General features: G+C 35.9%; 1 protein-coding gene across 1 annotated transcript; it reads left to right on the forward strand.

Moving 5' to 3' along the window:
• The first annotated feature begins 13,253 nt into the window (after positions 1–13,253).
• Positions 13,254–16,147, forward strand: LOC110886379 (palmitoyl-acyl carrier protein thioesterase, chloroplastic). The gene is made up of 6 exons (XM_022134163.2): positions 13,254–13,664; positions 14,145–14,278; positions 14,935–15,048; positions 15,143–15,311; positions 15,423–15,491; positions 15,754–16,147. Exons 1-6 carry the CDS (start codon positions 13,284–13,286, stop codon positions 16,003–16,005), a joined length of 1,119 nt encoding a protein of 372 aa, XP_021989855.1. The 5' UTR covers positions 13,254–13,283; the 3' UTR covers positions 16,006–16,147.
• The last annotated feature ends 250 nt before the right edge of the window (positions 16,148–16,397 follow it).

A 16,397-nucleotide genomic window follows, 5' to 3' on the forward strand; every position in this document is an offset into this window, starting at 1 on the left:
CCTCAAGCACCACCACCACTCTTGATCATCTACAAACATTTCCGATCTCAGACCTGCGACAACTACGCCACCGTCGTACCATCCGTTGTCTCTGATCTCAGATCTGTTCCATCGTCTCCGATCTCAGATCTGTTTTGTCATCTCCTATCCTAGTCCTGTTTCGCCGTCTCCGATCACAGACCTGTGTCGCCGTCTCCGATCATAGTGGTGGTTGGTGATTTAGGGGTGGTGACGGTGGGCTATGGCAGTGCTGTGTAGGTGGGGCTATGGCGGTGGTGTGTTGGTGGTTGGTGATTTGGGGGTGGTGACGGTGGGGCTATGGCGGTGGTGTGTCCGTGCAGTGGTGGTTGGTGATTTGGGGGTGGTGACGGTGAACGGTTGCTTATGGTGGCGGTGATGTGTTAACTATGGTGGAGTGTGGTGACAGGTTATGTTAGAGAGAGAGAGAGAGAGAGAGAGAGAGAGAAGAAAGAGAGCGGGACTTTCAGTAGTTGTGAGTAGTTGTGAGAGATAGAGAGAGATATTATATTTCTTTACAAACTAGTCCCTAAATATAAGTTTTTTACACAATAGTCCCTGAAGAGATGAAACGACAACGATGCCCTCATGTGCAAGGCACATGACTAAATTTAACCAAAAATTTAAACTGGGTTTGGCCTAAAGGACATAATGTGCAAGATTTTGAAAGGCTAGAAACACTGCCTGCAAACTTTTGCCTAAAAGGACAACGCCTGCAATTTGGTGTAAACATAAAGGCCAAAACTTGTAATTTACTCTTTTTTTAATGTTATTTCAAAGGTTTTCAGGTTTAAACGGGTTTATGTTGTATACAAATATTATAATATATAATTTAGGAAAATAGATTTAATTTAGAATCATTTATTATTAAGGATAATGATAAATGATATTCATGTATTAGTTATTGAAAATTGAAAAATATAAATAAGATTGTGAAATTGAAGGAAAAGATGTCATGTGTCATTATTTGAAATCCTTATTAGAATTAGATTAGATGATAATAAAATAATAGATTAGATGAAATCCATATAACTAGAAGATTGAATCGCGCGCGTTTCGCCGCGGCCAACGAAATTGACTTGTTGTTGATCAGATTCACATTTACAATGTGTTAAAGATGTTTTTGTTGGTAAAGTTTGTATTACTATCTTATACAAATAAGTAATTCACCAAAAAATCTCAATACAATTTATGAGCTCCCCGCGTTGCGGCGGGGCGTAAAACCATGACAAATAGCACCAATGCCACACGATAGCCAACAACCACCAACATTGAAGTTACGGCGTCTTAAGGTGGAAAAATTAGACCGACATATAAAAATAGAAAATAATAACTAACTTGATTTAGGACTTGCACGTTGTGACGAACTTATTAAACGGGAAAAAAATAGACGACGTAAATACACTGATGCCCCATGTTAACTCGCAAAATTTAGAACGAAGCGTATAACAAAACGTAAAATCGTTGAATCACACACACACATTGTGTCGTGTTAACTCACAAAATTTATATCTAAACGTAAAATGAAATTTTTTTTGCAAAATATAAAAAACATAGGGGATCAAAGTAGAAAGTAAAAAGGTTATGAGGTTAAATTGGAAAAAAACTAAAAAGTTCTAGGTTAAAACTACAAAATCAAGTAGTTTTGGGTTTAAAGTGAAATATCAATTTTTTTATTTTCAAAAACCCCCCAAAACATGGGGTACAACACCTCAATGCCTCAACATGTTGTAAATTTATATTATGTAAATTTATACACACTAAGCATCATGTACAACACAACTACGCACAAAAAACTCATTAAGCATCATGTACAAACTCATTATGCTCAAACATCTTTCAAATTAATAGTATATAAATAGCAAGAACGTAACCGACATCCTTGTAAATATGAAATTTATATGTTAAATCTGATTGTTAATGACATAATTATATTTATATTACTTTAATTAATTTATTGATTATTCAGTTGATAAAAAGACAAATATTAAAGCTACAGGGTTTGATATATTAGTTTAGAATAATAATAACAATAACAATAACAATAATAATAATAATAATAATAATAATAATAATAATAATAATAATAATAATAATAATAATAATAATAATCTTCAATACAATCTATACTTTCTATAAAAGGAGAAAACTAAGTGACATGAGAAAAGCTGAGGTGGCAACCATAGAGGTTGTCCAACAATACTTTTCTTATGTCATTATTGCATCATAAGTCTTAATTTAAAATACATTTAATTCAAATCTTTGCCCTTCATTTAAAAGTCAAAATCTACACTTCATTCAAAATTAAAACCTCTGCTCTTTAGACTTTCTTCAAACCTCTTTCTTCAAACCTCTGCTCTTCATAAGAAAAGCAGACCTTTGGCCAGATTCAAAATTTTGGCTCCAAATTCAAAATCCAAACCATATATTCTAACCCTATAAATAACATATATGAATCTGGCTCCACATTCAAATTTCAATTCATCTCTCTCACTCATATTTGTGAGCATATCTCTCTCTCTCAAATACATAGCTCTCATGATTCAGCCGGTTAATCTCCGATTACAGTTCTTTGTTGTGAAAGCACCCGAATCGATGACGAACATCAAACATTGCACTTGATTCAAGACATGAAGAACAAAATATGAACAAGATAGAAAAATGTAGAAGATGAATCTCTTTATTGATGAATCAGTCATCATAGATTACACAAACCAAAGGAGTATACATCATCTACAAGCTGGTTTAGATCACAAAGATCTAAACCTAGCTTTCTCTCACTAACACATAGTCTCTCTGGAGAGGTGCACAAAGCTTCTTTCTTTCTCTCGTTTTCCTTCCTCCCCTTTGCCCTAATCCTATACAACACATATATATAGACTAGGGACAAAACTCAGACAAAAACCAAACCCCTGACCAAAGTTCTAGACCAAAACTTGGACAAATTGTCCAAGGATAAACGTTGGACTAAGTTCCAAGATATGTACAATAAAGACCCTAACAATTGGAAGGCATGCACTTTGCACCCAAAGTGTATTAACAAACTCCCCCTTGATCATTGCATGGTCTTCATGTAGTCTAGAATTCTTCATTATCGTTGACTTTAAGTTGGACTTCTGCTTTGGTTGACCAGAACTGATAAGCGACAGTTACCCGGCAGGAACTGCACTTACAGTCTCCCCCTTAACTGTTGCATCAGTTCTGTGTAGCATCGATAATCTTCAGTCACCGGATACTGCACTTACAGACTCCCCCTTGACTGATGATATCATGCATGCTTTCAACTTAAGCTGAGACTTGATCTTTTAGGTAGAGCACAACGATCTTCAACCCTTCTAATTAAAGACTTGCTGACGATCACTTAAGGCCGCTTTGAGAAACCCGAAGAATCCAACATCAAACACTGTAGATCCTCCCCCTCAAACTACTCCCGGATCAAGTTAACGCGAACCGAACTACAACCACATGTAGGAATATCGCTCGATACATTAATCTTCAAACCTAACCGGTAGCAGAAAAAAACTTTGGATTTCCAATGCCCAATCTTGAACACTTCAAACTTCACAAAGACATGAAGCTTAGTTCGATAAGTTAATAACAAACTGAACTTTGTAAAAGTACATCCACCATCTTGATCAGAGTCTTCAACCGAGTGTCTGAAATCATTTCATCTCGAATCTTCAAGATCCAATCTCGTATCTTCACAAATCCAACAATTACCCAATGACTTTTGTCTCTGATCTCCCCCTCAATGTAAGAACCCCTATTTCGAGAATCCGATCAGTCACCAACTTGGAAGAGGTACCAAGAAGACTAATCTTCTCTACTCTAACCGGCATACGATAAAGGCATGACCTTCAACTACTTTCCAAACGAACAATTTGCTTCATCACGTCAACACTTGATTGAACCTCGAACAAACTTGACAAAACTCAATCATACACGAGCTCTAACTTGCTTCATGTTTTAAACACTTCGCCACTGGTAAGATTAACGCTAAGTTGATCTCAAAGATAGTAAACATGAACTTGTTTCGATGTAGCACCACGAGCTTTTGATTTACAAAGAAAACAGGAATTTCAAAATTTTTACTCCCCCTTTTTCTTTGTAAACAATACAAAAATCCAAGCAAGTCTTTTTTCTTCACCTCCTCACTTGATCCGGACAACATAAGTACCATAAAACTTTTCGATAATCCAAAACCGACTTCAAGTCTTCAAACTACGCATAATTCTGACTCTTAGTTAGTTATCCGGTACCCCAGGTAACCCGGAATAACTAGAAAAACTCGGAACATGCACAACTCGAAACTTGCGAACTACACAAGCTTCTAAACTTAGTTAAAAATCCGGTACCCCAGGTAACCCGGAATTCTAGAAAATTCGGAACTCGTAAAACCCGAAAGCTCTTGAAAACTCGAATCAGATCATCGGAATAGCAAGAGAAAGCACCCGAATCGAACAGATCATTGCAATATATTTTTTTTAACATAAGTATGGCCCAAATTGTAGCAGCCCAATAAAACATAGCAAGAGAAAGCCCAAGTTTCGGTACATGCGACTATGTGTGGCCTAAATCTGACAATTTATGAATGTTGACAACATTATTATTATTATTACTCCTTTTTTTTAAGATATTCCCGATGCCGTCAAGCAGAGGACCTCCTCCAGCTCATCTATTTTGCTCCCTCTTTAACAATTAAATATTGGCAAAAATCACCCACATGGAAGCCCAGTAATGCAGCAAATTAGAATGCTATATGCCCCTTAATTTCCGCAACTAGTACATGTGCAATTTGTGTATGGAACACGTACCAGATTGCCAGCCATTTGCTGCAAATTAATCATGTGGGCCCTTGAAAAATTCTGCAATCATTATGTCACAATATGGCAATCATGTGTGGAAATTCCGCTGGCCCATTCAATGTATAATCCAATCAATCAATGGCTCATCTCAAGCCCATGCATCATGAGACCAAACCCTACCCGTAAACCTGTGTTTCCAGCCGCCATCAGCATCATCCACCTTCTTCTCTACCGTGGATCACCATCTATTACTGCCGCCATCATTAGTCATTGCCGTGACCGACACCTGAACTACCACCATCGCCGCCAGCACAGGGAACAACCGGAACCGCATGCCGGGTGGATAACAAATCTGGCTTTGATCTGATACACAAACCGGTGAAATCGATGAGTTTTTTGCGGGTTAGGTTGGGTAACTGGAGGTGTGGAACATGTCTAGCAGGATTCAAACAACAATGAGTGTTTCTAGCAACATAAGATTGATGAATTGGAGCAACTGAAGACATGTTTGGTTGCAAACAGATCGCTTTTTGTTCAAGCAAAGACGAACCTGAGAACTTGGAACTCGGACATATGAAACTAGGACATGGGAGACTTTCTGTTTATATGAAACTCGGACTTTGAGAACAGTTTGAAACTCGGAATGTTCAAAGAACTGAGAGACATATTTGACTGTCAAAACTCAAATATTCACTTCAATACTCAGACCATCTGTCTGACTTCAATACTCAGACACATATGAATGAACATATCATTACTTCAAAAACTCGGAAATAACAAGAACTCAGACAATTGTTGAACCTCGGACAGACGGTTGTCTAAAAAAAAACTCGGAAACACATTTCTAAGAACTGTATAAAATTCAGACATATTGAACTGTGAAAACTCGGAGTACCAGACTCATGTTAACTCGGAGACTGATAAAACTCGGACATCAAAATCGGAGCCGTTTTGATGTTCATCGGAACAAACCGGAACAATTTCTCTGTTCAACTACTGTATCTCGGAGACTGATAAAACTCGGAACAAACTCGGAAAAACTCACTGTTTCTAGATAAAAACTCGGAACAAATCAAAAAAAGCCTGTAGAACTCGGACAGTAAAAACATAAAGAAAACTCGGACTCAGTTAATGTTACTAGATAAAAACTCAGACTCAGTTGACTGTTTAGAAAAAAAACTCGGAATTTTATGCTTCTTTTAAAACTCGGAAATATGATGAATTTTGAAATAACTCGGACTCAAAGAGCTAAGTATGATGAATTACTCTTAAAACTCGGAAATATGATGAATTTTCCAGTTTCTTAGTATAAAAGTCGGACCATTAACTCAGTAAAAGTCGGACCACCCCTGGGATAAAAATTCAGACCATTTCAGAGTTAAAAGTCGGACCATTAACCTTTTAAATGTCGAACCACTAAGGGTTTCAAAGGTCGGACAAGCATGAACAACAAACGGATCATTAGGAAAGCTGTGACTAACAACGAGTTTTAAAGCCAGGAAAGCTCAGACAGAACCTCAGAAAACTCGGAACAGTTAAATGGTTGAAGCTCGGACAGTTAAATGAAAACTCAGACAAGCTGAAGCTCAGAAGAAACAAGTCTCCGGACTTTCTCCCTAGTGTGACTTCACACTAGTTCACCAAAACCCTGGAAACACAAACACGGAGTTTTAAACTCAGACGGGTTTAACACTAAGAAAAACTCGGACAGAGCAAATTTTTGGATCAAACCTCATATCTGCAACAACTTGAAGAACAAAACAACCACGAACAGCTTCATTTTCTTCAACTTTTCTGCAAAATCTTCAAGTCTTCAAGATGTTTGGCGGAAACAAACATCAAATCAAGAGCAATGGTGATTCAGAAGGTGGTTAGACCATTCTGAATCGGTAACCATGCTCTGATACCACTGTGAAAGCACCTGAATCGATGACGAACATCAAACATTGCACTTGATTCAAGACATGAAGAACAAAATATGAACAAGATAGAAAAATGTAGAAGATGAATCTCTTTATTGATGAATCAGTCATCATAGATTACACAAACCAAAGGAGTATACATCATCTACAAGCTGGTTTAGATCACAAAGATCTAAACCTAGCTTTCTCTCACTAACACATAGTCTCTCTGGAGAGGTGCACAAAGCTTCTTTCTTTCTCTCGTTGTCCTTCCTCCCCCTTTGCCCTAATCCTATACAACACATATATATAGACTAGGGACAAAACACAGACAAAAACCAAACCCTTGACCAAAGTTCTAGACCAAAACTTGGACAAATTGTCCAAGGATAAACCTTGGACTAAGTTCCAAGATATGTACAATAAAGACCCTAACAATTGGAAGGCATGCACTTTGCACCCAAAGTGCATTAACAAACTCCCCCTTGATCAGTGCATGGTCTTCATGTAGTCTAGAATTCTTCATTATCGTTGACTTTAACTTGGACTTCTGCTTTTGTTGACCAGAACTGATACGCGACAGTTACCCGGCAGGAACTGCACTTACATTTGTTCGAACATTTCTTGATTTTGTTTACACATTATCGTTCCAATATTATTATTCCAACATCGTCATTTCAATGAAGCTATTACACATCAATGTTTCAACATCGATGTTGCAATATCATTGTTGCAACATCGTGAAAAGTTGCATGTTCTACCTTCTTTGACGAGAGAGTTGCATTGTTCCACCATCGTTAAATGCCAATGGAGCTTTTCTTATGTCAATTGGTTTTCTCTTTTATAGAAAGTATAGATTGTTGCAACATCGTGAAAAGTTATATGTGTTACCTTCTTTGATGGGAGAGTTGCATTTTAGGTTTGTGGTTTATTTTTATTAACTGTAGTTAGAATAATTTAATTTGATGTGTGAAGAAACAAGTGTTGATAATGTTGATAGTATTTATTAACAGTCACATTTTAGAGTATGTTAATATCCATAATGATAGTATTAAATTAAATGCATATACATAGAAAGATATAAATACATAAACTATTACACACTACAGTTAACACTTGCAAGGATTTCGTAGACTCTCGCCTTTCTCCATGTGATTTCATTCTCTCTTTTGTTTTTTCAGATCGGTTAGCATGTTGCAGATTTTCTGATCCTGTTTTAGTAGTTGTGACAGAAACTCTTCTGCAATCTTCTGGAAATCTGATGGAGGAGAGTGGAGGATTTCATCAAGTAATTCTATGTTGTTCCAGGTTTTGTTGTAATTATTGTCACTGATTATGCCGACTTTTCTGTTTAATTCTTCATTTGATCTTTTTTCTTTGAGTGACCAGATCGAGAATTGTGTTTTAACATCGCTGGTGTCTGACCAGTGGTAGAAGCACCTGTTTGCCATCTATATTATTGTTGGATTTACTGATTTTGATGTGTTTTTGACAGATAGTGATTTGTAAGACAATTTGTTGATGTTTTGAATCAAACTAATCATCGGTCTTTTATAGTGTTTAAAACGCGTCTATGTGGTAAATGAAGAGGTTAATTGTAATTATGATAGCCTGTTTTTTTCTTTGAAGCTTTAAAATTTGTCCCTTGGGTTTCTTGATATTTAATTTTATAGTTTTCCTATAAAAGCTGGGGTTTGAAAAGGTTTTTTGCATTAAAAGGCTACTGTTGAAATATAAATTTATATGTTTATATTAAATCTACACGTTTTGCTTGGTTATATTATTAAATGTACATTGAGTTTAAATCTGATCTCTTGGGTTGTTAGATATTTAACTATATAAACGCATTGTCACTTCACATGTTTTTCATAACGTTTTGTTACGAAGATATCATTATTTCACATCACTTGAGTAATATATAAGTTAAAATGGCGTCATACACTTCTGCAGAGTCTGTTGATTTAAAGCAGCGCTTTATTAGGCAAATTGAGGAACAGGTCTATGAGGATAGGGCTACTCTTCAAGAGCTGAAGAGATTTTTGATGGACTGCATATTGGTCTGTTCACGAGAGAGCAGGTTTCCAGAAACCTGATGCGGATGCCTTCAACATCCGTTCGTGACCTTTGTGTTGTCGGTAATACAGAGTGCGGTGATAGAGACGTGGAGTTCATGGCGATGCTCAAGGATATACATCGAGAGGTTCAACAATCGATGGAGTTGAAGCTAAAATTTCTTAATTCTTGCTGTTATTGTTAGATTTGAAAGTTTCGTTGTTTAGTATGGTATGTAATTGTTGATATTTTAATGTCAGGAATAAATGAATAATTTTTAATCCTATTAATCTTTGTTGTTGCTTTTTTACTTTTACTTATTTAGTGTCTGAGTTTCATTTAGATTATGTTGATGTTGAATTGTGTGTGAACAGATGTTTGGTAAGTCAACATAGGTTTAATAGGATTAAAGGTTGGTTTAAGGTGAATAGGTGAATGCAAAGACAACATAATGTATACAATTTGATCATCAATAAGAGTTTTTTTTGAAGAATTTGCTCCTCCAAGTTACAAACACACCAGTATTTGCTGTTGTAAAAGGTCTGCTGTAGCTATAAAAGGTAAAAGAAAACATCTAATGATGAAGAAAGTCTGAAGAAGCAAATGTCTGCTATGGGCCAACAGATTTTAAAGAACAACAGATGATATTCAAATTATGCTGATCAACAGAGGTCTTTATAGTAACAGTTGTTAGGCTATTAGATGTTGCTCACTAGGTGAACATTGTAATTGTAATATGTGTATAAGCATGTTGCTGACATCATTCTTCTCATTCTTATGAAACAACAGTTTATCCTAATGACTGTTGATTTACCACTGCTGAATAAATGAATAAATTTTAATCCTATTAATCTTTGTTGTCGCATTTCACTTTTATTTATTTAGCAAGCATAAGTATTATTATATGGTTTTTAATATCATCTGAGGATTGCAGACCGATATTGATGTAGATGTGTAACTGTGTCTGAGTTTGATTTAGATTATGCTGATGTTGAATTGTGTGTGAACTCCGTTAAACTATACCAATTATCCACCAAATTACCAACTCGCTAACGATGCTAGGAAATCGTCAACACGCTTAGATAAATGACAAATAACTCAAATATAATCAAAGTTTACCAAAATTCAACACAAGTGATCATGATTATCAGAAACAAAATTTAATGTTAAAAGCCTAGCAATCGTTCATCTGGGGGAAGTCACAAGGGTTTTAGCGCATCATGCTTCTCATTAGGGCGTTAAATCTTGATTTGGGACAAATTCACATGAAGAAATGAATGATTTGGGTGTTAGGACTCTGAAAATCACCTATGCTATGCTCTTGATTCGTCCAAAATGGCTAGGGAATGAATGGTCAAAAATGGAACGCGTTTTAGGTAAAATAAAAAATTCCACAATTAACCTCCCCCGCACGCCGCGGGGATTCGTACGATCCTTCCGCATAGCGCGGAGACAAGAAGTCCAGCAGACCCACAATTCAGTCACTCTCGTGTGTCGCACCATGTTACACCCCCTCCCTCGCGTGGCGCGGGAGAGACACTTTTACCATACTCTTGTTTTAGCCTCCGGCTTGACCCGTGCAGCCCGTTTTCCTGTGTTTACACTCCTTTTACCTTGTTTTGCACCCGTTAAATCTATAAAACCCGACGCCCAACAAGTACTACATACAGGTACACAACGACGTGTTAAAACTACAAAAACTTATACAAAACTCATAAGAAAACAATGTGTATTTACAAACACATCACTACTAAAACGTGTTTGAGCCAAATAGTAGGACTAGATAAATAAAGATAAGCAAAACCAATATGAGAGATGGTTAGTGACGTACCATTTACAACAGCACGCTCAGAACCAGTGTAGGGAACGAATCCAAAAACAAGAGAAGAGTCAAACACCATGTGAGCAGTAGCGCCTGAATCAGGAACCCAAGGATCAACTTGCTCGCAAACATTGAAAATATCAGCCGATAATCCACAATGGGGTGGAATAGTGTTAGAATATATAAACTAAACTATATATATTATGTTATTATTTTAGTATTTAGGTTAGGATTAAGATTTAGATATTATTAAACGGTTGGTAATAGGTGTGTCGGTTGACAAACCGTCACTACCACCGTATATATATATATGATGTATTCGCTATTTTTTACGGTTACCAAAACAATTCAGAATTATCAATTCGAATTGTCCATCCTTTAATCTTTTTGATCTCTGCATATTATATAATTGTGATGTTCTTCGAATTCTGTTCTTGATATCCAATATAATGGTATCAGAGCATCAGGAAACCATCCCAGGGATTTCGAAACGCTGCGCAAACCGGAATATCAAGAACAGTCAAGGAAAGAAAGACGATTCAACACAAGATTGTTGAAAAGGAACTAATTCCAATTTCGATCCAGGGAGGAACAAACACTAGTGAGCGATACCGGAAGAACATCCAAAAATATGGTTATGATTTGTCTGTTACACGGGACGAATCAGATTTAAAGAAGAGCGACATATGCAGGAAGTCGATAAACATAGAAGATCTCTTTCTTAAGAAGAAGAAGAAGAAGAAGAAGAAGAGAAGATACATGTTCAAGAAACAGGGGAAGAATCAGATTTAAAGTGAAACAGAGGAAGGAGAAAAGGAAAAAGAATTACGAAACGAAGAATCATCGCAGAATTACGACCCAGAATTACGAAACGGGATTGATTGATTTGATTCATATATGACACCGAGTTCATACTCTCATATATGGAAAAAGGAATTAATCGAGATGACTCCGCATGGCGTAGAGTAAAAGATGACTCCGCATGGCGTTGAGTAGAAGATGACTCCGCATGGCGTTGAGTAAAAGATGACTCCGCATGACGTTGAGTAGAAGATAGACAGGAGCGATGATGAATATACAATTGCCGGCAACAAGACATTCAGATCCGACATGATGTTTCCATTGCCGGCAACAAAGAAAGATAAATACAGAAGAAAGAGAGAGACGGTGAAGAACGAAGATGTTTCAAGAATAAAGGCAGCAAGACATTCAGATCTGCAGAACGGAAGAAAGATAATATGAAGACAACTACTCTTCAAATTTGTTAGGAAACTGGAATGCGGACAAACGTTTTATTAAACGAAGGAGGTTTCAATGTTCCCAGGATTAACCAAGTTTAGTTTAGGGGCAGGTGTTAGAATATATAAACTAAACTATATATATTATGTTATTATTTTAGTATTTAGGTTAGGATTAAGGTTTAGATATTATTAAACGGTTGGTAATAGGTGTGTCGGTTGACAAACCGTCACTACCACCGTATATATATGATGTATTCGCTATTGTTTACGGTTACCAAGACAATTCAGAATTATCAATTCGAATTGTTCATCCTTTAATCTTTTTGATCTCTGCATATTATATAATTGTGATGTTCTTCGAATTCTGTTCTTGATATCCAATAAATAGTGTGTCCAGCCACTGTGAGAAATGAGCAGGCCCAAAACCATGCATATCAGACGGCCCGGTAGGTAGCTGAAACAAATGGATTATAAGAGCTGGTTGGACTAGAGCCCAAAATACCATCACTATTACCAGATTTGGGCCCATTATAGCTTTTAATTCAGATTAGCAAAATGAGCAGAAAAGCTCTTGAACCATCGGTTTGCCACCATGAGTTACCAGAGCCACCATTGTAGCGACCACTGGAGCCATGGCGTCCTCTCCAACAACCACTACAAAGCGAGCTTTGATCAGCCCGAAAATATCAAACTGGAAATAATGAGTATCAAGAACTAAATTGTAATCTCATATCTAATTATGAATACGTACAAACAGTTTATATAGGAGAGAGCTATCAACTATACACACAACTAACAGCTATACACACAACTAACTATAACAAACATAACTAACTGCTATACATACAAACTGTATATATACTCTAATAATATTATTCTAAAGAATTGAGTACAAAAAAAAAAAAAACTACATCGAACAATTTAGAGTATAGCACATAGACTCAAATTATAGTTTACTCAAACGAATAATATGCAAACTCAATTTTGTTCAAAGAATATTTAACTTAGGTCCATTAAGAACTATCGCGAACAACGTATGTTCTTGAAATTCCGTACATCTCCAATATCCTTCACATGATATCTACTTGTGATCGGCACTTATCTTCTCGCTTGGTGCAGCTCCAAAGTTTATGTCCAAGTTTCATTTCGGTTTGAAACTCCAAACGTGAACAATTAACAAGAAACTAAGTTGTTTATACTACACGTGTTTGCATGTATCAGATATAGTTATTTATGTATAAGAATTCGTCTAATTTAAAAAAAAAAAATGCTACCCAACTTGTGTCGTAGCCAACTTTACCTACCTAAGGTGGATTTAGAAGTTTGAAATGTGCGCTAGTGCCTTTATGATGCATGACATCATGAGAATTGTCATAAAGAACTCTATAAATAGTTAAAAATGCTACAATATATAGTGGGATTCAATTAGAGAGCTTTATCAGCAATGGTTGCTATGGCTGCCTCTACATATTTCTTTTTGAATTCTTCCTCATACCATGACATGACTCGCAATAATCTTAGACGCACACCAGGACCCAAAGATGCACATGGGATCATCAAGAAAAATGATGGTTCGTCAAGGAGTTTGCTTGCTAAAGATCTTACAAAGGTAAACGCTACTGAAGTTCGCGCTAATAGAGCTAGTTTCTTGAAGCCAATAATGATGCTTGGCCAAAACAAAAATTATCTGGACATGATTCCGGATCTCGGTTTTGGAAGCATGCTTAGTGATGGTTTTGTTTTCCGACAAAACTTTCAAATCAGATCATATGAAGTTGGGTCAGACCAAGCAGTTACTACAGAAACCCTTATGAATCTATTGCAGGTATATATGGCAGATTTGTGATTAATATAACTGGTGGAGTTGGTTACGGCACAAACCATATTTATCCTACAAACCGTAAGAACAGATCCTAGCACTTAAAAAAAATTAAATTAACAGATACTAAAATGATACATACATAAAAAATAATATTAGCACATGAAAAATAATCAAGATAATCGATTTTAGCACATATATGAATGATATCAGCACTTTTCTTTATGAATAATTATATCAGCACATTGAAAAAAAAGGAAGATCCAAATAAATAATTAATTGCTTGTTACAATAATTATAGGGAATTCAATATAACTTATACTATTTAGGTTATTATTTTACCATTTCTCTATAATTGGTTGGATGACACAGGACACTCTTTAAATGGTTCTTACAATTTGTATACGAAATGTGGTTTGTATTTGATCCTACTCCTATAACTGGTTATGGTAATTGACTATATATAATTGGCATGTGCATGCTCAGGAAACATCCATAAATCATTTGAAGGCAATTGGAGTATGGGGTGATGGCTTAGGTTTAACACGAGAGATGTGCAAGAAGAACCTAATCTGGGTGATGTCAAAGCTGCAAGTGGCAGTGGATCGTTATCCAATATGGTACCACTCTAGCTAGTTCTACAACTAGTCCATAAACCCATATTAATTAGTCTTAATATAACACACACGACTTTGTTTCGAGGAGACCTAATTGACAACCAGAGCTTGATTTTAAACGGGTCAAGCTCAGGTTTAAAATCCCTTTGTATTTAACAGAAAACATCTAATAATTTTTTTTATAACTAAAGAAGGGATGATGGATAAATCTCTCACAAATTCAAAAACTTCTAAATTGGTCAAAAACATACATTAGAAAAAAAAATAGTTATAACAACTTGTAGTACATAAACAACCATAATTACTCATCAACATACAATATGTTTAGGGCCTTACTAATCCTATGTTATGGACTGAAACCATTGCAAGGTATGAGATTTGTCCTACATCGGTTGTATAGGCAACCAATATGGGGTTTATATACCGGTTATGTATAATATTTGGGCTCTAAGTGAAACCCGGGCATGCGAACTGGCATAGTACCATAATGTATATATGTAATTGGGCACGGCTTCTTGGTATCACAATTTATCCTGAGTTTTATAGACTCCTAATTAACTCCTACAGACATATATCCATAATTGTACTTATGCATGTATATGGTATTTATACTAGCTTGATGTTGATGTGCTTTGTCATGCCTAAATGATCTATTATAGGGATGATGTTATTCAAATTGATACATGGAAAGGTGCCTATGGGAAAATTGGAATGTGCTCCAATTGGAAGTTTTGTGATGCGAAAACAGGCGAGATATTACTAACAGCCTCATGGTATCAACCTTTTACTACATAAAAGTAGAAAACATGTTTATAGAATAACTTTTCTAGGCATTAATGGTGGCATATTTCTTGTGTAATCTCGTAGTATTTGGTTAATGATGAATGAAGAGACAAGAAGGTTATCCAAATTCCCAGATGAAGTTCGAAGTGAATTAGACGAACACTTTACCAATGCTACACTGCCCGTGATCGCTAGAAAATGGTCACCACACGATGAGATGAGTATTGTAGACCATGTTCGCAATGGTATAATGGTTAGTCAATTTGTTAAATTTTCTTTAGCAATAAAATGTTTTCTCTATGTTTTAATTTAAGTTCTTGCATGAACTCATTAATTCATTTCATACACAAATATGTGCTTATAGCCAAGATGGAGCGACTTAGATATCAACCATCATGTTAACAATGTGAAATATATTGGGTGGATCCTTGAGGTAACTTGCTTTTCTTTCGCTCTAAGTATATATGCATCAGATGATTTAAGACATTATATATAATATTAAAACCTCAGGTCGGTAGCTACATTGAGTTTCTTTATCTTCACACACGCATGAAAATTTTTTTTTATTAGTGTAGTTATTTTTTAACATATTTTGTTTTTCTCTTATAACTTTTAAAATATGATATTTATAAAATTTTGAGTATGTCCTTATGAAATGCTTATTTTTATCTATATCTCATGGGTTATTATTGCAGAGTGTTCCACATTCTATTGTCGAGAACTATGAGATTGCTAGCCTAACTTTAGAGTACCGCCAAGAGTGCAAAATGGAAAGCGTGGTGCAATCCCACACTTATGTAATGGTAAGCAACAATGGCAAGAAAGGGGATAATGATCATGTTGATTGCAAGCATGCGCTTCAACTTGAGACTGGAGGTGGTGAGATCATGAAAGGCTGGACTATATGGCGGCCAAAACAATATGAAAATAGACTAGGACTAGAATGAGGGTAGATCTTAGTTCTTTAATTGGAAGTAAAAGACCTAAAAGTCACAAAACAACAAATGTTACCATTGGTTTACTCTTATCATCTTCTATCGAAACTCATGATAATATTGACTTTTTAGTTCCCTATTTTAGAGTTGATATATGTTGTATTACAAGGTTTTTAGCTTTGTGTTATTCTACCTCTTTCACCCAATCCCTTTTCTAAGACATATGTTAACCATTAGAATTTATGAATGTGAATACCCCAATTAATATATACTTCAAGATTCACATATAAATTTCATATTTCATACATGTATCTCAAATAAAACTTCAAAACGGGGTATAGGTAAGACTGTCTACATCTCACCCTCCTCTCCTCTGACCCTACCTTAGCTTTGCTATGATGATG

This window comes from Helianthus annuus, chromosome 10, assembly GCF_002127325.2.
Source record: "Helianthus annuus cultivar XRQ/B chromosome 10, HanXRQr2.0-SUNRISE, whole genome shotgun sequence".
In the NCBI taxonomy this organism is placed as follows: Eukaryota; Viridiplantae; Streptophyta; class Magnoliopsida; order Asterales; family Asteraceae; genus Helianthus; species Helianthus annuus.

Bases quoted from the DNA above. Each gene is read 5' to 3' on its own strand.
- LOC110886379 (XM_022134163.2), top strand. From the start codon at position 13,284: ATGGTTGCTATGGCTGCCTCTACATATTTCTTTTTGAATTCTTCCTCA. The intron at 13,665-14,144 runs GTATATATGGCA...GTGCATGCTCAG, and splicing joins CCCTTATGAATCTATTGCAG to GAAACATCCATAAATCATTT. The intron at 15,049-15,142 runs GTATCAACCTTT...GTAATCTCGTAG, and splicing joins ATATTACTAACAGCCTCATG to TATTTGGTTAATGATGAATG.